This window comes from Grammomys surdaster, unplaced genomic scaffold (genome assembly GCF_004785775.1).
Source record: "Grammomys surdaster isolate TR1022 unplaced genomic scaffold, NIH_TR_1.0 125934, whole genome shotgun sequence".
NCBI classification, from domain to species: domain Eukaryota; kingdom Metazoa; phylum Chordata; class Mammalia; order Rodentia; family Muridae; genus Grammomys; species Grammomys surdaster.
In genome coordinates, this window is record NW_021620757.1 from 1,469,888 (window position 1) to 1,495,638 (window position 25,751).

Consider the following 25,751-nt stretch of genomic DNA (forward strand, 5'->3'; position numbering starts at 1 on the left):
GTTATTGTCTACCTTTTACTATGCCCAAAGTATCAGCTTCATCTGAGTTGTGTGTGTGGTTCTATCTATGGTTCCAGGCACCGTTCAGGAACCTAGGAGCACAGCCTGTGGTTCAGGCCAGATCTACTATGCTTGCTGGCAAGGAAGAAAGGGGAACATAAATCTTTTTCTGAGCATAACTAAGTTACATAGTTTTACACTGAAGTCTACGGGGCCCGTCGTAATGCAGAGCCCAGGAGAAAGCACCTGTCTTCTGACACTGAATTCTCTTTCCCTAAATCTCTCGAATGTATGTTGATATACAGTCATGGTTTTTCCTGACTTCGTCCATAGAAGTTCACCATTTGGCTTGTACCTCCTGCATGATCCACACATTGCCTGGTAACTTTCCTAATGTTGAGGGTAGACCCTTGCACACGCCTCACCCTGTAATAACCATGGGAAACAACTCCACTCAGCAGAGCTGACCTGACTCACATGCTGGCGGCCAGCCTCCCCACTTTCTACTCCAAGAAAACGAAGGGAAGGCTTCGGCCAAAACCGGTTCTCCAGTCAGTGCCAGAAACAGGATGGAAAGGCAGTTTTCTAACTCCTAGTAAAGCCCTCTCTGCCAGGACATCAAGCTACTACTGAAAAAAACTGTAAACCCAAGCGAGCCTGTCTGGAGAGAAGCTGTGTGTTTAAGTAACAGTCCCACACTGGTCTGTAAACTCAACTTTGTTTTGTTTAAATAGAGCCTGGGGACTGAAGTAGGACCAAAGTGTCTGGAGGTAAGTCTGGAGGTGAGGACCACTGTGAAGAGTCTGCAGCCAGAAAGAACACAGACTGGGGTTCTGTTTGGAAAAGGAGAACATCAGGCCCAGAAAGGCAAAGTGAGTCTAGAATAACACAGCAAATTAGGAGCCATGAGGCTCAAGTTTGGGTTTCACCTTTAGCCTTCTGTCATCTGCTGTGAGCCCTTCCTTTCAACACTATTGGAACCTCTCAACCACCTTCCTCGTCTGGCATTTGTGCCTACAGTTGCCTACCCTAATTCTCTATGTCTCACCTAGGAAAATGGCAGTAAATCATGTCAAAATAAGGCAAGTGGAGTATAGGGTATGTTTCTGCTAAGCTGCCTCATGGGACAACACAGCCCTGATAAGATGAACTATTCATTCCTGGGGTACCACAGTGCCCACAGGAGACAGACAGGAAGATATCCCTAAGTGTCATAAAGAGTTACAGGACAAGACAGACCCTTGAAGGATGCAGAGGAGAAGTCTGTGCCAACCTACTTACCCTGTCTAGCCCCATGACCATGGACTAAGTGTTCTGTCCCTTTAGTGTGATCCATGCCATGGAGCCCTTGGCCCAGACCTTCCCAGTGCCACTTCCCAAAGGCTGTGCTGCCTGAAGCCCGGAACCTCCTAAGCCCAGTGCTGGTGAAGGAACCTGGAGGTGGCACAGAGGGGCCAAGCGAGTGTTTTAAAGGAAGAAGAGAGGCACACAGGAGGGAGAGCAGGGTGGACGGGCTCCAGTCTTCCTAGGAAAAGGGCAGTCTGAGGTATAAGTGGGAAGTAGACAGACTTAGAGTCTTTAAGATACCTTAGAACTGTGTGAAAGAGAGGATAGCTCACTCACCTGTGTGTTTATGTGAGCCCTTGGTTAGCTATGGGCATTGTACTGATTGAGTGTTTCTGATCACGGGAAGCCTATACCAATGATACCTGACATCTTAACAGTGCTCTGAGCGTAACTGGAAAGCTCTACTTGCTGATGCTTAGAATTCTGAACTTGTTCCCATGGTAAGGAGCCTTCAAACAAAAATTAAAGTATATTTCATTAAGTCTAATAATGTTCTTTCCCTACTAAAGAGTCCCCACCACTCACCACTCTATAGCCTTGACATGGCTCTGATGGCAGGGCCTCTCCCATAGTCATTGTCTGAGCTGCAGAGAACCGAGCGCTGCTGCTGCTGCTGCTGCTGCTGCTGGTGCTGGGCAGAACACAAGCCAGTCCTGGCTTCCAAGTACTCTCCCAGAATCCAGACAAGGGTAGGATGCAAGTCATATCTTCCTTTATGTCCCATAGCACTGACTGGTGGGAGTGCTATTCTATCAACAAATGGTTTCTTTTAGCAATGCCTATGCTGGGAGGTGGAGTTAAGAACACTTGTTTCTCTTACCAAGAACCAGATTTGTTTCCTAGCACCCACCTGATGGCTACTCATTCATAACTTCACTTTCAGCAGGCCTGACTCCTTCTGACTCCACAGTCACAAGGCACATAAATGGTGCACATGCATACATGAATGGAAAATACTCACATACATGAAATAAATAGTTGTAAAAGTATACAGAGTAGGTGCTATTGGTAAAGTGCTTGATTCTCAGAACCCAAGTCAGAAAAGAACACAGGTGGCGGTGTGTATGGTGTGTACTCACAATCCCAGCACTGGGGAGGCAGAGACAGGTGGATAACTGGGACTTATAGACAGCCTAGCCTAGTCAATAAGGTCCAAGACAAGGATAGACCCTCTTTCAAAAAAACAAGGTAGATGGTACCTATGTGCACATGAACGCATACAAAAATGTGCGTGGATCTATGTAGTAAACACTTGTGGAAGTATGCTGTAATAAAGATGTCCATGGCAGCTATTTAATCTGTGACTTTGTACATGTCCTGGGTGCAGCTTCGAGCCAGTGAAGGAGTGTGGAAGACTCCCTCATCCCGTGAGCCTTGAGCACCATATTGGTTGCAAACACTTTCTACCCCTGAGCTGCATAGGCTGCCTGCTCCTGTGCTGCTCTTCATGCTGTGATGTTATTTTCTGACCCACAGTGGCTATGAGAGAGTGTACAAGTCACCGTGCTGTGCCTGTGGGGAAGAGGGAGAGTGTTATCTCTGGGTGTTGTTATGTGGTTTTCTAAGGACTCTAGTACCTAGGGGTACCTGGGAGGAAGTAGGGGTAAGCAGACTAGGGAGGGGTTTTGTAAACATTTCACATCCTGAGATGGTAAAGCATCATGGTGTACCTGGAAGAAATGATGGTTAGCAGCAGAACTCGGAGATGTGGAAAGTGCTGTCTTCAGTAGAAAGGAAAAAAACAGTCGGTTGCTAGGTTTGTCACTAGAAATGCCTCCCACAGGGACACTGCATCAGTGAGCTGCCTGGTCTGTTTAGTGTCCCTGTTTTCAGAAAAGAGTTTCCCCATGCTAAATGCATTGTGCACATAGTTATGGTGGCTGCTTCCAAGCTATGTAGACACTAGGTCAGAGCACAACCACCTTTTGCTTGTGGTGGTAAGAATGACTTTTCCACTCACCCTTCTCTTTCCTGGCTGCCTCAGCACCTCACAAAACTGCTTTATATGTTGCCTCCTGTTCTAGAGAAAGCACAAAACCAGATCATAAACTGTAGTCACCTGGCCAGGAATTGCCACAGGACACCGCTTAGCTTCAGCAACCCTGCAGGGCATTAAGCATCTACTGCCAGGGACCTGTTACATACTGCAGACCAGAAACACTGACACAGTCTTGACCATATTTGAGGTGTCAGTGTTGAAGGAGGTCAGCAGTGTTGAATATCACCTTTTCGAAGCCTCTTAAAATGACCAGGCAAAAATAGAAAAGTTGGAATATATAAAGACCCAACCTTTTGCCCCACCCCTCCTTTCTCGGAATTTAGCTAACATGTTGTTTTCATGGCTGTTTAGAATCCTGACTGTCCTTCTGTGGAGTGGTACCAGGAGGGAACCATTTCTCTGCCAGGAAAGTGTAGCTGTGCCAATTATTTGTGAGGCATTAGAGCTTGTGGGATTTTTTTGTTTGTTTTTGTTTTGTTTTTGTTTTTGCTTTTGTTTTGTTTTGGGGAGAGTCACTCACCTGCACTCAATGACAAAAACATTTGGTTCCCCTCAAAGGTTCATTTTTTAAGTAAAGCCCACAAAAATCACCTTGACCCTATCATTTCTCATTCTTTATTTTCATAGTTTCTGAAAATCTCCATTTGTTATTCCTGTTTGAACTTAGAAAGAGAACAAGCAAGGTACACAAAGAAGAGTGAGAAGTGACTTTGGGCAGCGGGTTGTGCAACCCTGTCTTATTTTTAGCAGCCAGTCAGATCATTTGTCTGGGCCTGGTAGCAAGTGGAGACCATCTCCATGGACTCGGGCTGAGCCTGGAAGCCTCTCAGATGTCTAGTTGGAAGGTGGGCCAGAGGGATGAGAGTCCAGCTGGGGATGCACAGGACCTGAACCTAAGCACCACTGAGAGCCGATAGACAAGAGTGTTCTCTGCCTATTAAAAGATGACCTGCTGTCCATTGGCCTTTCTTTGTGCCAACTGTGGGCTGGCACACAGGACTGGACAGGGCCCTTCATCTATTCACATGAAATAGAGCTTGATTTGAAACTATATCCAGAAAGTTAGCGCTTACAATTCTGTCTCTGAGCAGTTCTGATGCTCGTTCATTACATACCTATTATACACAAGGCCAGTGTGATTCCTGCTGTCAGGAAATAAAAGATACAGTAACACATTAGCAAGGTGGCATCTCTTCTCTCCTTTTAGTTCAAGTCTGTGAGATCTGTAAAATATTGCTCATTTTCATTTGGATAGGGTTATTGTTGTTGTTGTTGTATAGAAATGGCTCCTGGCATAGAGGTCAAGAGAGAAAGATTCTGTAAACTGAAATACTGAATAACATAAGGTATATTCTAAACATTTCGATGGAGAAAGGGTGATTAGAACTGTAATATTTCAAACATTTTAAAATATGTACCAAGTACATCACTTGGACCCCAAATGATAATGTGCAAAGCCTCTAGGGGTGCTTAGCAGGAAAGAGAAAGATGAGGCTAAGCTGTGGAGTGGGTTTGGGGAGATGAACAAAGGGTCCAGCCCAGAGTCAGGAGGAAAGTGCCCGAGAGTCATTTGAAAACTCACAGGAAAAGAACAGAATTCTTTCACACCAGGATATAGGGCTCTGCAGGACAGAAGAGGGTCCAGCTACTGCTTCTCATCCATAACATCACAGGCCAGCATGTCAATCTCCTGCGCACACACACACACCATCCCCCTCCTGTATTTCTGCTTGCTTTTTGATTCCAGGACCTTCTATGAAAGGAAGAAGAAGGAAAAAAAGACCTGAATTATCAATTAGTAATAGCAGTAATTGAAACAAGTGCCTGTGGTGTTGGAAAACAGCAGGCAATTGGAGTAACTAGGATTGCTGCACCGATGTCGCATGGACTTGTTGGAAGGCCATACAGTGGTAGCGTTGGGAACTGGACCTAGGGCCCCCAGCAGGCTGGGCAAGCATGCTACACCAGCAGTGAAAGCCGTGGTTACTAGTGAGGAAAAGCTGAGAGGAAGGCTTTTAGGAAGGCTGAGAGATTGGAGGGCAGAAGGTCACTGCATGTGTGAAACAGATGTAGCAAGGACTGAAGATGAATTGCAAACTGGCCAGCTTTGCCAGGGATGGAAGTTGGGACACAGGGAAGCTACTGTGAGACGACAGGGGCATTTGAATCAAGCATTATCGTTGTAAAGGAGCAGTTTATGTATCAACTGACCATGGTCAACTTCTTATCATGAAAGGCCATCATTCCTAGGGGCATGCTCACATGGCTTTCATTCCATCAGGATCTATGAAAGAACATTCGGCCTATGGGTGAGAACGGGCTGTGTCGATGCCACACTTCAGGGGGATGTGTGTTGTACCTACCTCCTCACAGCCTGAAGTATCCTGCACTCTTCTGTTCCCCTCCACTGCATCCCACCAGAAGATAAGCAACTCTGCTTTAAGCACTTACTGTCCCAGTAAGCAGCAGATTCACTACCAACATGCTCAGGAATCAGTATGGTTAAATCAGCTGCCTGCTAATAAATAAATAGCAGGCAACCAAGTGTACGGGTTTCATTATGGATTATTTTGTTGATTGGTGGCAGAGTGCGGATTGAGCCTAGGGTCTCATGAATACCAGCAGGCACTTCACCACTGAGGTATATCCTCTGCCCCATGTGGAAATGGTCATGTCAGAAAGTTCAAGGCCTGTCTTCTCATCAGAAGTAAGGCATTCTCAGTCCAGGCCTTAGCCTCTCACTACTGTCCCCCACTCGTCCTTTATACCAGTCAAATTGTTGCCTATGCTTGATTTCAAGTAGCAGAAAACCCGCTGTAGTGTGGCTTCAACTAGAGCAACACTCATTTCCTCGTAGATGATCACAGCAGTAACCGGGTCAGCAGCTAAATAACGGCGTGAGTGGCGTGGTCTCCTCTCTGCTGTGGATCTCTAATGTAGTGTAGTTCACAGGCAGCAGCTGTGGTGCTTTGCCATGTCTTCAAGTGGGCCTGGCAGGAAGTGTGTGTGTGTACATGTGTATATGTACACATGTGTGTATGTGTTGCTTTGTGCATACGTGTGTGCTGAGGGTTGGTGAGGATAATGCATCCCAAGTCGTGGAAAGCTCCTCCACCGAGGAAACTCTTTCTCGGTGGCCTCCTGACACTCTCTCTGACATCTCAGGTCACATCTCTAGACCAGTTGATGGTAAGGCCAAATGGAAAGACCATGCTTAGTTCCACCACCCATAATTCATCTGGCTTCTGTCAAGGGGAACAAGAGGGAGTGAACATTGGGCAGGGACCTAGAAGAGTCTGTCATGCCACTCCCAGTCCCGCCGTGGACAGCAACAATCAACTATGTGGTCCAATCAGACCTCCAAGAGTTAACCTTCCTCCCAGAATTATAATCTGGCCATTTATACCAACTTACTGAATTTTAGTTTAGGTTTTCTTTTTTTTTTTTTAATTATAAACTCAAGGAGGAGCCTAAAATATATGGGCCTTTCCCAGAATTATAGGGCTTTGGTGAGTCATGTTCCTTCTCAGGTCTGTCTTCTCATTACTTCACTCTGGAACATTTTATGAGTTGCAGTTTACAAGATCCATGTTTTCTTCCGTTTAGTTCATGTGTAGGAGGATAATGGTTCTTAGGATTATATCACACTTCCCTAATAGGAATTAAAGTACATCTGCTGTGAGGAATATGTCAAGGGGTTTAGCACATGTGTCAAGTTATGCCAAAAATTATGAGGGACTGTTTTCTGACTCGGGGAACACGTTCATCCCCCTGTATGAACTCAGCAGTGTCTATTTTACCCATGAGAATGACTCTGTTGAGCTTTTTGGTAGATGAGCCTAGTGCTCGAGAACATGCATTCCAGCCACACCTCAGCACATTCAAGAAAGAAGGCAGGAGCTCCTCTGCTTTCTGAATGGCAGTGCCCCTTAGCATGCCTCCGTCTGCCAGAGCAGGCGGCTGCCCTTCTCCACCTACAGAAATATGTTCCTGTGAGTGAGACTACTAGCCAGATGGTTCAAAATTAGATAAACTCCCCAGATGCCATGCTCCTAATTAAATATTCCTGGAATTTCACAGTATGTGTTTCTGCGAAATAAATCAGGATTTTCGCGACATTTCTGTCAAGAATTAGTCTATTTTGAAATGTCTCCTTTGGGGTTGGTATGAGGGTTGTCTGTGTCAGTGTGAGCAAAGGCACTTCCCTGCAGACAGCCTGACAAAACTTGCTCCTCTCTGGCCAAAGCAATTAGCCTGTTTTCTACCTCTCTGATAGTCATTATAAGTGTCCTTGGAATTTCAAAGATATGACCCAGGGTTCCCGAAGAGGTTATTAGAGAGGGCTCTTCTTTTGCCTTGACATCTTTTTAGTACTTAATTCTCAAAAGTCTCCTAGCAGACTGACTGGACTGTGCGCAGTCTACAGGAGAGAACTAATGTGAACTCTAGTGAAGCTACTTGTCACATGGGGATTTGTTTCTCTTGCATCTTTCAAAGTTCTTTATGTAAAATAAACAACAGACCAGAAAGGACATGCACACAGTCCAAGGTGAAAACCAGTGTCCAAAAAGTTCTTCTACTAGACCTGTGCTTGCTTGGACTAGTGTTAGAACTAGCACACGTGTGTGTACATGTGTGTGTTGAGGGTGGGTGTCAGAGGAAGGAAGGAGACAAAGGTATTGATGTAAAATGTCTTCCCAGTCCTTCAGTCTCCCTTCTCCTGGTTGTGTGTGTTCTGTGTTGTGCCTTTGTTTTGTCAACTTGACACAAGCTAGCATTATCTGGAGAGAGGAACATTAAATGAGAAAATGCCTCTCAGATTGGCTTGTAGGCAAGTCTGATGAGCAATTTCTTAATTCATGATTGATGTGGAAGGGCCTTGTCCTCTGGAGGTAGTGCCAATCCTCTGAGGTCCTGGATGGTATGAGAAAGCAGGCTGAGCCAGTAAGTCCTGGGGGAAACAAGCCAATAAGAGCAACCCTCAGTTCCTATCTCCAGGTTCCTGCTTTGGATTCTTTCAATGATGGACTGCGACCTGAAAATAAGGCTTTCCTCCCCACATGGCCTTTGTCACAGCACCAGAAACCTAACTAGAGCAGAAATCAGCAGCACTGTTTTGGGTGCTGCTGTGACAGACCTGACAGTGCTGGCTTGGACAGGATTGTGGAATGAATAGCCACTGAGTGAAGAGCTTAATAAGCTGGTATCAGAACTTGAAAAAGAATGCTGAACCTTGTGGGCGATGAAGGCCTTGCTTGTGGATTTCTGAGGGAAACTTGTGGATCCCAAAGACTCTTACCAGTCCATTCATGCGGTGGACTTTGAATTGAGTCTGTGGGGTCTGGTCAGCTGGTACTGAAGAATCAGCTGTGATCAGTAAGAGACCTGTACACTGACACAAAACCTTTACTTCACTGGGATGGTTGATGCTAGTCACTGGGACTGAGAACTGGGCTTGGATTCAGGGAGGTGAAGCCTCCTGAGAATGTGTCCCCAGTGTCAGCACACAGAAGCTGTGGGCCAGAGAGGAGGAGAGGGTACGGCTGGCTGCGTTTCATACCAGCAAACTGGACTTGGGCATATGTACAAGTCTCCCAGGTGGTACTAGTTTTGTAGGTATAGGAGTCCTGGGAGGCAGCTGTGGCTTGGCACTGTGAGAGGCCAGGAGAGGCCATCGGTGAGGGTGCAACTTCAGTGGCAGTGGAGACGGAGTGGTTGAAGGGATGGAGGAGAGCGCTCAGAGCACTTCTGCAACAGAACTCTAAAGCTGAACACAGCTCGGCCCCGCTCTTTTCTTTTTAAAAAATTAATTTTCCTTCCCAACCAAATGGATGTTGAATGTGATAAAGTTTCTTTCCAGACCCAGCTTCTTATGAGCTGAGGGTACCATCCCTCAGGACTTGGAGAAACAGTTTTATCCATCACACAGCACCTGGTACTCACAGGAGACTGATCGTGTTTCAACTCTTCTTTTCAGATAACAATTGAAAGAGACAGTAATGAAGACTTGAGTGACCCTAAACATGGCAAGGAGGACCCAGACAACATGCCCCATGTGGGCGGCAGTACCTGGGCTGGTGGAACAGGTTGGTAGCATGTCAGTTCTCCTGTTCTTGGCAAATTTTCTTAAATGTAAAGGCCAGCATTCCAGCCCTGAGATAGTCTCAGTGCTGGTTGTCCTCAGCCTCTGTCACTCTGCAGATGTGCTCTCTCCCTCTGCCCCTGCACAGCATCAAGGCATGCAGAACACCAGGCACTGGGAACCCCACAGACTCTGCCACCCTGTGACCTAAAGCCGTTTCCCCCTCGATTGTAGTTGCTTCATCTGTAAAGGATGGAGGTAACGTTATCTGTCTCATGAGGTCAGGCTAAAGATTAAATATGAACCTAGAGCACAGATCATAATGGTTGGGCTAAGGAACATGGTCACTGGAGTGTCAGTCTCTTCTTTTCAATTCCTTGCCTTTGGGATTGTGCCAGAAATCCACAGCAAGCTCTTGAACAACTAACGTGGGGAAGAAATGCTCTTGTCCACATCTGAGAAGGGAGTGTGTGGAGGCCCGTGGCTTGGAGATAAGGTTGCTGTGATTTGCACTGATGGCCGGGTGCCATTCCTTCCTCTTGGCTGCCCTCCGAGACCATTGTTCCCAAGCCTGCCGTCTTCCTTTTTCCTCTCGGCAGCTGCAGCAGACACATGTGCTGGACCACAGGAACAAGGCCAGACTGCGCACTGTCTGGCTATCTCGCCAGGAGAAGTGCTGGCACAGCTCAGGCCTTCACCTTCCCCGAGGATGCTCTGTGCCTCTTGGCCTTGAGGACCTTGGCAGGAAATGGGTTTCTGTGCTGAGACAATATGCTATCAAATAAGCCTGGGACTTGCCTACTCTGTTTATTCATCAAGCATCGGCTTTAAAGAAGGGCTATTTTTAGAAGTGTCCTTTGATCTGGAAGTTAGTGTCAAGCCAACAATATTTAATCCATATGGAATGCATCGTGGAACGAGCTGGCCAGATGTCAGCTTCCCAGTGGTGCCTACGCAGAGGCAAGGTTTCATTTGTTAATAAACGTGAGTCTACTAGTTCCAGCACCTATTCAGACCAAACGTCCTGTCTGCTTCCCGGTCTTGGATCTTTCAGCTGATCAAGCTCCTGGGCTTCAACTTGTCTCTTTCTGTCTGTCATTTGTGCCCTACGGAATGCTCTACATTAAACCCAGCTCTGGGCCAAGAAGTCATTTGTTTCTTTTCCATCATCACGGTCCTTTCTCCCCTCTGTGCTCCTACCTCTTTCTTGCCCCTGTGCTCCCACTCCTTTCTTGCCCCTGTGCTCCCACCTCTTTCTTCCCCCTGTGCTCCCACCCCTTTCTTGCCCCTGTGCTCCCACCTCTTTCTTCCCCCTGTGCTCCCACCCCTTTCTTGCCCCTGTGCTCCTACCTCTTTCTTGCCCCTGTGCTCCCACTCCTTTCTTGCCCCTGTGCTCCCACCTCTTTCTTCCCCCTGTGCTCCCACCCCTTTCTTGCCCCTATGCTCCCACCTCTTTCTTCCCCCTGTGCTCCCACCCCTTTCTTATGGACTGGTTGATATGAGTCCAAGTTCATCTGTAGGCATATTTTTCTTTCTTTTAAATAGCATGAATTTCAAACTGTAGAGTGGAGAGAAGTCTTTCCTTATAAGTGTATAGAGTGGAGAGAAGAAATCTTTCCTTATGACCGGTCCATCGTGACCGATTCTGACCACACCCACACGGTCTCTAACAGTTGCAGATCCTCCTTTGATCAAAGTGACGACCTCAGGGTGCATGAGGAGCTTTATACTCAGTCCTATGGAGTAGGTCAAGTGGCAGCTCCCCGCTCAGCGCCTTGTCACTGCGACCAGTACAACTCCACCACACACCTGCTGGAAGTGAAACCGGGAAGCACACAGTGTAGAAGGAATTTTCCACCAGCCACTTCTAAATGAAATAAGATGTCCTCAGTCAAAAGACTGAAATATTGTGATTAATAGATATTACTGCTCTCATAGTGCTTCCACAAAGGAAATGACCTACCTGGACTTTGATGAAGCAAAGAGTTCATGCCAAGCTCTCATTTTTAATTTATTAGACAAATCAAAGCTCTAATAAGGGAAAGTAGCATAATTTATCCAAAGTCTAAAAGGTTTCCAATTTTCCACCGTATGAATCTAGAAATGACCTCACCCTCTGTGTCACTGAATCAAATAACTATCCCGAGGCACTCACTACATAGCTCCTATTGCATGCCAAAGACGTTCCCAAGCAGTTTGGCTGTGTGAAAAATCCCATCGTGCAGGTTGCCATCCCATGTTGTAGGTAGCACTGAGACACAGAGAGGATGAATGACCTCTCTGATGAACCAGCTGTTGAGCTGAAACCAGTTGAAACTCAGTCTTTCTTAGTTACTCGACCAGCTTGCAGTACTGTGCTAGACTGTACAGTATGGCATGGCCTCTCCAGTACTGGATTCTCATTAAGTTCCCAAATTACATATGCATATACAAGGGACCTGGTTGCTAGTTATCTAGGAGCATGGGTAATAAATCATTCATACAAGGGCCAAATGCTGCCAATAGATGTACATATTTTCTCTGGTCAATACAGTGCTTTAAAATAATTTAAATTTGAACATACATTGGACCAAGCATTCCTATGTAATTGACCAGTGATTCTACCACCTTAAAATACTACCTACCTAGCCTTATAGGCACCTAACTTTCATTTTAGAATAAATAGCTCATGCAGCATTACATGACGTGTCCTTCCAGGCATGTAAACTTGGGCTTATACTGAACAACTCTTCTGAAGCTAATGATGTTTATCTGACGAGCATTATTCAAAGCTGAACGTTAAACCTGCATAATTATCGGCGTCATCTCTTGGCTAAGCAAGTGATGTGAGGCCACAGAGATGCCATTCGGTTTCTCTGTGAGTCACTTTCAGTATTTTCAAAACAAAAGAAATTTCATCTATAAACTGTCTTGGTATTTTAGGGAAAATAGATAACTAGAAGGAGAGTTGCCCTTTTTAACTAGTGGCTGTGTAATGTTTACCACCACTGTCACAGGGCCGCTCATTTAGGGCAGAAGAACAAAGACATCCAGCCATCATACAGTTAAGGAAAACTGTTACAGGCTGCAAACAGTGCACAAAATAACTAATTCCCTATAAAACAGAGACATCAGATGAATTGTTCAAGTTGAATTTGGACTGAACCTTAATATGTGTGCAGATCACAATGGATGAAATAAAAAGAAAAGTTATCCTAAGCAGGGGTATCTTAGAGTTTGGGCAAAGGTGGTGTGAGGCTTTACCTACTAGTTAGTTCAATTAATATTCCTCACACAATTAATATTCCTCCTCTTAGAGCCATGATCTGACTTTTGTTTGGTGACCAGGTTCTAGACATAACAACTGTGTCCCCATGATTTCTCTCCAGGGGGAAGAGGCACTGCAGGTCTTGGTGGCATAGGAGGTCCTTATCGCTTGGATGCAGGCCACCCAGTGTATCAAGTCTCTGAGGTCGAGAAAGATGCAGTTCCTGAGGATATCAAGAGAGCTGCAAGAGAGATGGCCCAGAGAGCGTTTCAGCAGAGGTGAGTGTGCCTTGTGCATCTAGAGCAGTGCAGGTGAGTAGTGCGAACATACACACACACACACACACACACACACACACAGCTAAAGTCACAAGGACAGTGTCCTAGGATGATACTGAGAAAGGCAAAATCTCTGGGCTAACATGAGACAGGGCCTATACTCATTTAGGGTTTGGAGATAAGTGAAGAGCCTTGTCAGCAGGTTGAGCCTAGAAATTCAAGCCAAGTGAGCCTTCAGGTTTCAGATGCGCCGCCATGGCTGCTTTGGGCTACTTGGATTGGCCCCCACTAGAAAGGAAGAATCCACAGGGTATTTTACTAAAAGTGAAAGGTCCCAAGGCAGCAGGGAACACCCTTTCACACTGAGGAGCACGGAGGGGGAACACCCTTTCACACTGAGGAGCACGGAGGGGGAACACCCTTTCACACTGAGGAGCACGGAGGGGGAACACCCTTTCACACTGAGGAGCATGGAGGGGGAACACCCTTTCACACTGAGGAGCACGGAGGGGGAACACCCTTTCACACTGAGGAGCACAGAGGGGGAACACCCTTTCACACTGAGGAGCACAGAGGGTTAGAGAGCAGATTTGCATTTCTGTGCTCAGTGGAAGGAGCTGGGGCAGCCAGACAAAAACATGTTGAAGAGTATGTGAGTTACGAAATTCCTCCCACGTAGAACATCTGGTATGGTATTACATGCCGTGCTTTCACATCCTACAAGTAAACAGCAGAGAACAATAGAGACAAGAATGCAGGTCCAGCCGCCACACCCTCAGGAAAGCCTGCAAGCTTTCAACCCTGTGGTACAGCAGGTAAACTGGGCAGCGTTGCCCTCAGCCTTGGCACCGACTTCCCTGGAACCGTGGACAGCTGCTCTGTCCTCACTGTGCCATGTTGCATCCGTGGAAACCCTCAGAGGCTGTGAGACTGGAAAACTTTTGGGGATCAAAGTATTCATTTCTCAAAAGATGTGGAAGAAGGTTAAGTCATAATGACAAGTCTTATTAGAATTAAAATTGTTCAACATCTCATATGAAAAATAAAGCTTCCTTTGAGAAAAAATAGAAATTAGGCATGTGTCATTCTCCTCTTCAATTAGTGAAGGGCTGTAATTGCCACACCCCAGCCCTCGCAAGTAATTATCCAGTCTGAATTTGCCTATGTGGTCATACAGAGTGCCCTAGCACACGAGCGTGTACAGGAGTCAGGAAGCCTTCACAGTGGCACTTAGCCATGGTAAGCCAAGAAGATGACTCTTCTCTGACTGCCACTAGAAAAGAAGGCCTATCAGGACACTATTAAGAACCTATAGGGAAAGCCAAGGATCACCTGTGCTCCTAAGACAACTGAATGTACTGATTATAGGAGAGGGGACCATCCCGGTCTCTTCAGACCCACCCGTGAGGTGGTGAAAGGGGGGATTCAGGCAGGGTATGAGAAGGAAGAAATGAAACACACAGAGATCCTGGGAAAGATGGCACAGCAAAACAAGAGCAAATGCTACCTTAGAACTGGCCTTCGGAACCCACTGGACCAGTGTCTACTTAATACTGCCCAAAATTTGTCTTTAACTTTTTATTATGGACCTTTTCAAGCCCAACTATAAATAAAAAGAAGCATATGATGAACCCTGTGGACCCCTGCCCCCATACCATTCCCATTCTCCACTTTGGATTGTTTAGAGCTAATCCAAGATATTATCTCATCTTGTCATAAATATTGCAGACTGTGTCTCTACACACGAGAACTAAATAAGACAGAAATCCCGCAAATCCACTGACACACGTTCATTTTTATGGTAGTCATTCTTTACTATCATCTTGATTACAGAATGAGTCATATCGACAGTGAGATCAGGTCCGGATGATTTTACAGCATCCTGTATCTTGTCTCCAACACTGACCACTCTCCCTCATCTTACAACTTGTGGGAGGGATTGCTTCTCCTCTCCTCTGTAAGTTCCAGGAGGACAAAGCCTGGAGTGGGGCAAACACTCACAGAATGAGTAACACGCATGTGCGTGCAGGTGCCAGCTCTCACTGTCAGTTCTTGTCCTCGGTGTCTATGATGAACTGACTAAGCAGTCCTCACCATTAATTAGAAGTCTTCCCTGGTACAAAGGACCACCCCACGTCATTCACAGCATTCAGTCAGCATTGACTTAAACCAAATATTAGCCCTGCACCTCAAGAATTGATCAATTGAAGCTGACTAACAGGGACACAAGCCTAAGACTTATCCATCACGTACAGAAACATATGACATCAGGCTAGTGGGGACAGGGAAGTGTTCACACTCTGCTCAAGCACACTTGGAAAAGCTGTGTAGTGGGCCCCCGCTGTGGAGACTGCACCCACCACCATTGCATAAGTAAGCAGCCTCACACAGGAGATCTCAGCTTGTATTTGCTCCCCTCCTCATATGTGAATCAAATTATAGTATTTAAGTCTCACCTATAGAAGAAGTAAAATAAGGACCAAGATTCCCAGACTCTTACATAATGATAAACACACCCTTTAAACATGCACCACAACAGCATGCAGTTTGTCCACACTGACTCCGAGGCTAGTCTAACCCAGAGGTTAAAGATTCCTGCTTTATTCTCTCATTTCTTGCTTCAGTCTTCAATGCTCAGAATGTATTATCCACTGTGAGCATCCTCTGAGTGTTCTAGTGAAGGCTGACATAACCCAAAATACAATTTCCAGATTTCCTCATACTTAAATTAGTCTGGGATGTCAGGAGTACACAGTGATCACCCTAGAGATGGCTATAAAGCTAGAGCTAACTCTGATCTCTCCCAAGGCCACTCTGCTCCAGGCGCTTACCAGCTGCCTGAGTCCTCTTCTCTGTGTGTATTCCTTCCCTCTTCTGGTTCCCTTCCCACCTACCATGCTCCAAGGACAAGCTCTGTCCACACATTTCCCAATTGGTGCTGACCTGAGTTCTTTGAAAAAGTGCATCTTGACTTCCTAGACATGAGGTGGTATGTGGCATATCCTACAGTGTTCATTGTGCCCTGCTTCTGTCCCCTAAAACTTCTGATATAACCTAACCTAGTGAAACTTACAGAGATTTCAGACTGAAAACTAAACAGAAGAGGTTTTGTTAGGAGGCAAAGTCTCACACACAAATTCCTTTTTGTTCTTTAGAGCAGACAGTTAATAGGATTTAGAAGGGCATCTTGGCATGTCACCTTGAGGGGGCGGCATTGGCTATTATAGTGGCCTTGTCTATATTTGCCTCTTGATAGCCAGTGCTTTCAAAGTATTACATAACAGCATGTATTGAGTGTCACTGTGTATCCGGCACTGTGATGTGTATTGAAGACTCAAAAAGTAAGATGTGATCTTATTACATACACTCATGGAGCCCTGAGCTTCCACCGTTCTGATTATATTTTTCCCAGTGTTTTGTCTAAGAGTGAAGAATAGAAACCATTCATTCTCCCTCATTTGAGGGAGGGATATGTGTACTTTATATGTAATTTCAGCTACGCATATAGGTTCTTTGCCTACACATACATACATACACACACACACACACACACACACTGAAACAGTTGTCATGCATACTTAGGCTTTTGAGAGATGGATTCCATATTTCTGATCCTGGTATCATCACCTTTAATATTTATAGACATGCACAGAAATGAATGTTAAATTAATGCACTGTGGCTATCACACTGGAAAACACAAGGCCATTCTCTTACAAAGAGATCTCCCTGCTTAAGGATTAGCTTTAGGTGGCTGTGCTCTGCTTCGATTTTAAATTAAGTATCTGTGAGGCCAAAAGGCATCGGGTCTCCAGGAGCTGCAGTTACAGGTGGTTGTGAGCCATCTGGTAGGACTGTTTGCATAAGAGGCGTCACCATATATGATATACAGTTGGGGCTTTCCCTTTGTCCTGGGGACAGTTCGTTCATCAATTAGCAGTGGTCTTTGAGCATTACTTTCCTTTGAATCTAGGGTCATCACTGGTGACATCATTTCTTGCTTTTTCTCCTCAAAGTCAGTATGAGTCACCAAGGAGTTGTTAAAGGTCCTGTCATTGTGTAAGCAAGTGTAACAGACCCACACAAACATGCATAAGCGGGTGTCGTCTCCCCACTTTGGTTTCAGACTAAAGGAGATCCAGATGAGCGAGTATGATGCTGCAACCTATGAGCGGTTTTCAAGTGCTGTCCAGCGGCAGGTGCATGCCCTCCGAGTCATCCTGGATAATCTGCAGGTAACCTTTCTCTGTGGGCTGAAAGAGGATTTGGGCAAAATCTGGACTTAGACCAAAACTGCTGGAGAAAGTTGTCTGAGCACTAATCAGCCAACCAGAAAGAGTCATTTCAAGGTTGACACATAAAGCTGTGAACTCAACCCTATGATTTTCTTACTGAAGTTCTCCAAGGGAAAATATCTGACCTCACCTTTTTCTTCCTGTTCAGGAAGCAGTAATTTTACCAATGACCCTCCCAGACAGACAGTGACTTCCTGACTCCCCTCAGGGAAGATCTGTGAATATCTCACCTCTCCTGGAAGTTCACAGATAGAACCCTCTCTCCCTGTAAATCATTCTACTATTCTACTGCCACTGAAGAAGTGGGGGAGAAAGATTAGATCAGTCAGGGTGTGCTTTCTCTATGTCCCCAGCCACCTCCTCTTCCTACCTTCCTCTCACCCTGTATTGCCCCAGCTCCTCGCTGTTTCACAAGGCTCTCAGTGCCTCAGGACCAGTGGGCACTGGTACAGCTTTTTAAAATATCAAGATACTTCAATATTTCCTAAGTAGAAACTATAATTTCTGTCCAGTATATTCCATAAATGACACATTAAATCCAATTATTTTGTCAAAAGAGACCAAATCATCATTTTAGGGGAAGGGTGGGGTAAGAAGCCCTCGCCTGCACTGAAGTCTTGTGTATCCTTCCTGTGGAGTGCTTGACTTTGGTTCCCTTCCACTCACTCTTTGTCTTTATTACCGTTTTTTCAGAGGGATGCTTATCATGCTTTGTTCGATAGTAGAGTGTGGGATGCACGTTTAATCTTCTGTTTTAACAAAACTCAGAGTTTTTATTTATCATTAGTTTTTACTATGTATCTGTGTATCTGTATGAGTGAATGCCATGTGTATGCAGTGTACAGAGAGACCAGAAGAGGGCACTAGATCCCTTGGAGCCAGAATTTAGGCAGTTGTATGTCACCTGATGTGGGAACAGAACTGGCTTCTGGAAAAGCACCTGGAGTGTTAACTGATGAGTCATCTCTCCAGCCTAAGTCTTCATGTTTAAAGATCTAATGTTCACTGTCCAGGGAAAAGAGCTCCTCAGATGATTGACCTGATACCTGATTTTTAAGTCTAGCTGAGGCATTCATCACAATCTTCCCAGGCCCACGGAATATGGTTATTGTGCCCCTGTTTTATAAAGAAGGAAATTTAAGGCTACACAGACAATGCAGTTTCCTGGGTTGTGTCTGAGCCCAAGTCATTTTCCTGTTATCTGCCAGGTCCCTGTCACCTTCCTCAACCCTGTCGGTCCATCCCACTGCAGACTTTGATTTGGTCCCTTCCTGCATCTTCAGTTAATCCTATGTGACTCTGAGTAACTAAAACCCTCCAGCTGTTTTGACATTGCTGTGTAATACCAGTAACCATGGGTGTTTCCTCAGTGAGTGTACAAAGTGTGACCAGAAACTGGCAAGATGGTTTTCCAGAGCTCAGCTTTAGACCCACACAGATTTGATTCCATTCAGCATGGACTAATGCTTTTATAATATCCAATAGAAATGAAATTACTGGAAAATGTTATTAAAATTGAATACAAAATACAGGCCCCTGGGGGGGGGGGTCAGGGACTTTGAGGCTCAGGCTGACTGCAGACTCGCTGTCTTCCCACCTCTGCCTCCTCAGTCCTGAGATTATAGGCACACCCAACAACTCCTAGCTTCCTGTTCCGGTTTTCTCTTAGCTAGAAGATATGAACTCCACTGCTGGACAGTGGTGGCTTACACCTTTAGTCCTAGCACTCAGGAGGCAGAGACAGGCAGATCTCTTAAGTTCGAGGCCAGCCTGGTCTACAAAGCAAATTCTAGGACAACCAGGGCTCTTCCACAGAGAAATCCTGTCTTGAAAACCAAACAAACAAAAAGATAAAAACACCAAATGTCCTTGTCCAATTGCTGCACTAGTTTCTAAATGCTTTCTGTCACTCTGTGACCTGTGACATCACCGATCAGTAACAGACATTTGCAACCTGGAAGCAGGTTTGAAGCCATCATCTAGACACCTGGAGAAAGGACTCACTTGGCCACCAGGCCTTGTGGAGAAGAACAGAGTCCAGAATGACTCAGGCTCAGTGTGTGGGGCATAGGCCTGGAGGCCGAGGACAGTGGGAGAAAACATGAGAGAGCAAGACTGGCTGTATTGTGACACCTCTGAGGAGCCAGAAAGGAGCCTGGAAAAGACTGATGCCTTTCTTTCTGTCTTCAGATTGTGGCACAGCCATCTGGGAGAAGGACTCTAAGAGAAAGATAGAAGCCAGGAACCAAATCATGAAGTAATCTGAATAATTCAGATGAGAAATGACAGGAACTTGACTAGGGAAATTAGTGTGAAAATGGAAGAAATGAGACAAGCTCAGGTTCAGAGGAAGGACATGGGGACAATGCCTGAGGGACAGGAGGATAGTGCCTGAGGGAGTCCTGGAAGACAGGAGTAGGGGACTTGGAAGGAAAGACTTTCGAAGAAGGTGGCTGTTTCCCCTGGACACTGGTGTGTGTTCCATTCCTGGGACACCTAACAACAATGCAGGCATGGCATTTAAAGGATTTAATATACAAGCCTGTGTTCAGGAACAGAGTTGGGTCAACATGGAGCTACATGCCTCTATGGATGTCTGTGTCTGTGTCTGTGTCTGTGTCTGTGTCTGTGTCTGTGTCTGTGTCTGTATCTGTGTATCTGTGTCTGTATCTGTGTCTGTGGTTCTGTTGTTGCTGGTACTGGGGTAGCCCAGGCCAAGAGAGAGGAAAGGTGTCTTAGTTAGGGTTTTACTGCTGTGAACAGACATCATGACCAAGGCAACTCTCATAAGGACAACATTTAATTGGGGCTGGCTTACAGGTTCAGAGGTTCAGTCTATTATCATCAAGATGGGAGCATGGCAGTGTCCAGGCAGGCATGGTACAGGAGGAGGTGAGAGTTCTATATCTTCATCTGAAGGCTGCTAAAAGACTGGCTTCCAGGCAGCTGTGAGGAGGGTCTCAAAGCCCATGCCCACAGTGGCATCCTTCCTTCATCAAGGTCACACCTGCTCCAACAAGGTCACACCTACTAATAGTGCCACTCTCTGGGCCAAGCATATTCAAACTACTACAGAAGGGTAAGATTAAAAAAAAAAGTCTGCATTTCAAGGAAGCCAGCAAAGAGTTCCTTCCCTCTTCTTAGCACATCTGTAACTCATCTGTCAGTACAATGTCAACTTTGTGTGCAAGCCAGACAGAGTCCTGACTTCCAGGCTTTTGAACAGTGGCTATGTATCCAGGCTGTAGAACCATGGTTATCTAACCTAGTCCTTGCCAGGTGTGGTTAATCTTGATTGTCAATGTGACTGGTCCTTAAGTCAACTAAGGCAAGCCTCTAGGCACACCTATGGGGGACTATCTTGATCGTATGACCCAAGGTGGAAGACTCCCCCGCTATGAGTAGCACTGTTTCTGTCTGGAATTCTGAGCTGGGGGAGCAGAGGAGCTGGGCTAGGCAGTAGCAAGTAGCCGTTGTCCTCTATCATAACCAGCTGCTCGAGGCTCCTACCAGGATAGCCCCCTTGCTTTGATGGAGTGTACCCTTGACCTGTACCCATAAGGCGCTTTCATCAAAGTATTTTACCACAGCAACAGGAAAAGAAATGACACTGAGTAACACTAAAGTAGTTAAAAAGTAAAAAGCTACATTTACTATTTTACTAAAAAATAAATTGTAGAGCCTTTCTGTGCTGCCAGGGACAGGTCCATATGGCAGTGTTCTTCATTCCCATTGTTACTTAAAGGGAACCTTACACAGTGTCTGTCTGGAGCCCTCGATGTCTTACAATGAAGGAGGAGTATGTCCTCAAATTCCTTGCTAAAGGAACGCTTTTAGGTGGCACAACCCTGACTTTCAAATGGAGCAATACGTCTGGGAAAGGAAAAGTGATGGTATCTACAATATAAATCTGAAGGAGGACCTGGGAGAAGCCGTTGCTTTCAACTTGGGCTGTGATTGCCATAGAGAACCCTGCCGATGTCAGCATCATCTCCTCCAGGAACACTGGCCAGTGAGCCATGCTGAAATTTGCTACTGCCATTGGAGCCTCCCGTTGCTGGCTGCTTAGGGACCTTCACTAACCAGATCCAAGCAGCCTTCAGGGAGCCATGGCTTCTAGTGGCGAGTAATCCCAGGAATGACCACATCCCTCACAGAGGAGTGTTGTGTCAACCTGCCCACCACTACACAGTGTAAAACAGACTCCTCTGTGCTCCGTGGATGTTGCCATTTCATGGGACAACAAGGGAGCTCACTCAGTGGGTCTGACGTGGTGGATGCTGGCCCAAGAAGTATCCACTTGTGTAGCACTGTCTCCCATAAGGACCGGTGGGAGGTTATGTCTGATGTTTGCTCTACGGAGACCTGGGGAGGTAGAGGAGGAGGATCAGGAGCAGGAGCAGGAGCAGGAGCAGGAGCAGGAGCAGGAGCAGGAGCAGGAGCAGGAGCAGGAGCAGGAGCAGGCTGCTATTGAGAAGGAGGAATTTCGAAGCTTCTGGTCCCTGAATGGCAAAGACACTCCTGGAAGGCATAAGGATCTAGACTTTTAACTGCACAGCGATGAGTGAAAACGGAAATGAGGGCTCCAACCAGGCTGCCAAGGCCGATAGCAATACCCAAACTCCGAGTAACTGGAAAGGTGCCCACCCCAAACTCAGGGATCAGTTGAAGAAGAAGTCCTCCAAAAAGGTTTTCAAAATACTGCTGAAGAAGATGTTGAAGTTGCATCATGTCGTCACGGACCAGTTCTTGCAGTGGACAAGCCAGCAGATAGAGTGCCTCTCACTAGGAGATCAGCAACGTACAAGAGCCTCCAGGAATCAGGAAAAGAAGATGGGCCACTTACTGTCTCAGATTGTCAACCTTGTATGGTCTAATACTGTAAAGAAACTGAAGTTCCAAGTACCTCTCCCTTGCTCGGACTCTAGATGTGCCATCAAAGCTGGGCACCAGGCCCTGTCATCTTGGCAGACTGGCCAACCCAGGCCTAGGCTGGGTGATCTTGAGGCTGCATTTGCCAGCTGCACCCTATCCAAGCGTGGGACTGACATCTATGAGTTTTACCATTTAAGCTTCCAGAGCTATGACGCCTATCAGACAGACAAATACCACAAGGATGAGAACCCTATGGGCTACATCAACCTTAGTACCATCGAGAACAAGGTTTACCTTGACCTAGTAACAGCAAGGTTGACTCAGAGTGACATGAACTGTCTTGATGAAGCCCAGCTGCAGTACTCTGACTGGAAAGGACAACCTTTCCTTCGGGAAGAGCTGGCTAGCTTCTTGACCCACTACTACAAGGCACCTACACCTCTTGATCCAGAAAATGTGGTGGATCTGAATGACTGCTCCTCAATCTTTTCTTCACTGGCCATGGTTCTGTGTGACCCAGGTGATACCCTTCTGATCCCCACACCGTGCTACAGCAGCTTCCCCTTCAGCTCCTACTTCTATTCGAAAGTTGAGCTTATTCCTGTCTACTTGGAGAGCCAGGTCACCGGGACCAACTCATATTCTTTCCAACTCACTGTGGATAAGCTCAAGATTGCCCTGACTCAAGCTAAGAAGGAGGCAAAAAATGTCAAAGGCATTGTGCTCATCAACCCCTAGAATCCTCTGAGTGGTGTCTACACTCAATTGTCACTGCAAAAGTACCTGGTCTTCGCCAAGAAGCACAAGAGCGTTCTGAGCATAAAAGACTTGCCTGATCCTAACATGATCCATGTGATCTGGGACACTAGTAAGGATTTTGGCATATCTGGCTTCTGCTTTGGTGTTCTCTATACACACAACAAGGAGGTAGCATCTGCCATGAAAGTTTTTGGCTACTACCATGGTGTCCCTGGCATTGCTCAGTACAAACTGTGGCAACTGCTCCAGGACAAAGAGTGGATCAATAAGATATACTTGCCTAAAAACCATAGCCGGCTCCGGAAGGCTTACAGCTATGTCACTAAGATACTGGAGGACTTGAAGATCCCTTTTTGCAACTGTGGCTCTGGCCTCTTTATCTGGATCAACTTGAAAGCCTATCTGAGTCCGTGCATGTTTGAACAAGAGCAGATTCTTTACCAGCGCTTCCAGGATAACAAGCTGTTGATATCTAGTGGCCAGTCCTACAAGTGTATAGAGCCTGGCTGGTTCTGCCTTGTCTTTGCAGAAAACCACCTTCAACTACAAGTGGGCATGGATCGGTTCTTCCATGTGCTCGCTGAACACAAACAAGGCATAACGGAAGAGCAGGAGCAGACAACTGGGACCTAGACTGCTGCCTCCAGACGGTCAGGGGCCCCTGAAAGTAGCCTTGTGGCCAGAAGACAGTAGGAGGAATTGGAGCCACTGTGCTGTCTGACCCCACTCATCAAGCAAGGCCCCCAAGCTGGGTGTCTGACTTTTTTAGGAGCCTTGTTTCTTTTAGTCTTTGCTAGCTATCCTGTACTCAAAAATGATGTTTTTATTGTGGTAAGAGGGGGAAGGCAGTTCCCCTGGATCCCTTTTTAGATGGCTTTGTTTTACATTCATCATTTAATAGCAGTCATGCTCTATTTTCTCCAAAGAGAGAGAGAGAGAGAGAGAGAGAGAGAGAGAGAGAGAGAGAGAGAGAGAGAGAAAGGAGAAGGAAGAATTTCAGGGCGAATGGACCATGCCAGCCCTAAAGTTCACTGCTGCACAGTCAGAGGTGGCAGATTGGTCTGAGAGTGTGCAGGTACCATCTGTGCCCATGCAGAAGCTCCCCACTGAAGACTGGAGTGCCCAGTCAGCCACTGAGGGTACCACAGCTCCCACCAAATGGGCTAGAGCCACCACTGAGAGATCCTGAGCTGCTCTGCAGACACCTGAGCAAAGGGGAAAGTGGGGAGGGCAGTAAAATCCCGAAAAGCTGAATAAGAGAAATGAATGGTGGAAACTCTTACCACTATAGCAGAGTGCTAGTGCCATGCAAGAAGCTTCGAAGAATTTCTACCAAGTATGATGTAGTGGAACTTATACCAAAGTCAGTTTTTAAAACATTCCTGAAAAAAGCCATTGCTAGCAAGCATGTGAAGCCTAACTGGAGCTGGGGAGAAGCACGTCACTTAATCTCTGTGTTGTCGGTGCCTAGCAGCAGCATGGGGAGCACTGCAGCACTGGGGAGGAGGGAGAGTAGAAAGGCCTACGAATGCAGTGGCTGCAACTAGCAGAAAGATAAGATGGTAAAGAGGCCAGCCCAGGCCCAGGATGTGCGTGGCTTGAAGATTGGTGGTTTGAATGAGAATGGCTCCTGTAGGCTCATGTATTTCAATGCTTGATCCCCAGTTGGTGAACTGTTTAGGAAGGATTAGGAGGTGTGGCCTTGTTGGAGGAGGTGTGCCACTAGGGATGGACTTTGTGGTTTCAAAAGCCCCATGACATTCCCAGTTAGCTTGTTCTCTGCCTCCTTGTGGATCAAGATGTAAGCTCTTGGCTTCTGCCCCCACCACAATTGCCTACCTGCCTGCCATGCTCCCCACCATGGTGGTCATTGACTCACCCTCTACAACTGTGAACCCCAAATTAATATTTTCTTTTATAAGTTGCCTTGGTCATGGTGTTTTATCATGGCAAGAAACTACTAAGACAAAAATCAGATCAGCAAAAAGCAGACACTGAAAGTTGGCCCCATTGCAGTGACTCTTCTAAACAAAGCGTGATGCAGTGTGGAGATACAGTTCTCTTGCTGTGACTAGCCATGACCTCGGGTCCTTTCTTGTAATTTTTGCAGTGATGGTACAACCTGAATTCCTTAAGGGTTCCAATAGTAATTAAGAGGAAAGAACATACGTTCAAGGGCAGCCCAGGTGCTCTGTTCCTGAACAACTTCATCATTTGAGGACAAGAACACAAGCAAAAAATGCAACAGGACAGATTAAGGATTACAAGCCTTCAGGACATGGGAGTGGCAGCTGGCTAGCATGGCTCCTTTTTGTTCTCACTAGAAATGTCTCCTATATGAAATACGACAGAGCTTTAAAGGAGTCAGAGCAGAAGTAACACAGGAGTCAGATGTAGTAAGGAAAGATGGAAAGAACAAACAAAATCCAGTGCCCAGACTTAAGTCTGTTCAAGAAGTAGAACAGGCTTGATCCAGTCTTACGTGCAGACCACAAAGGAAACAAGTAAAAACTCGAGAAAGCCAGTGGATGGAAGCAAACATTGAAGAACTAGTGCTGGATAAAATTTAAAAATAAAAAAAACTCCAGAGAAGCATCCAGCCGAAGGGTAAGAAAGTGCACTGAGCTAAAGGAGGCCCTCATGTGTGGGCCGTAAGAACGTTACAGAGCACCTCAGTGTCAGAGTACCCCAGTGTCAGAATACCTCAGAGTACCTCAGCATCAGAGTGCCTCACCATCAGAGTACCTTAGCCTCAGAGTACTTCAGCGTCAGAGTACTTCAGCGTCAGAGTACCTCAGCCTCAGATTACTTCAGCGTCAGAGTGCTGCAGTGTCAGAGTATCTCAGCATCAGAGTGCCTCAGCATCATGCA

At 46.2% G+C, this 25,751-nt stretch overlaps 1 protein-coding gene and 1 pseudogene across 1 annotated transcript in view; both read left to right on the forward strand.

Annotated features, from left to right (window-relative positions):
* Vwa8 (von Willebrand factor A domain containing 8) overlaps positions 1-25,751 on the forward strand; it is a 315,245-nt gene that overhangs the window by 270,343 nt on the left and 19,151 nt on the right. The window contains exons 38-40 of the mRNA XM_028752706.1: positions 9,324-9,432; positions 12,797-12,953; positions 17,078-17,186. Coding sequence (XP_028608539.1) covers positions 9,324-9,432; positions 12,797-12,953; positions 17,078-17,186 — 375 coding nt within the window. The remainder of the gene's footprint in view (positions 1-9,323; positions 9,433-12,796; positions 12,954-17,077; positions 17,187-25,751) is intronic.
* On the forward strand, positions 21,807-23,513 carry LOC114608702 (annotated as a pseudogene).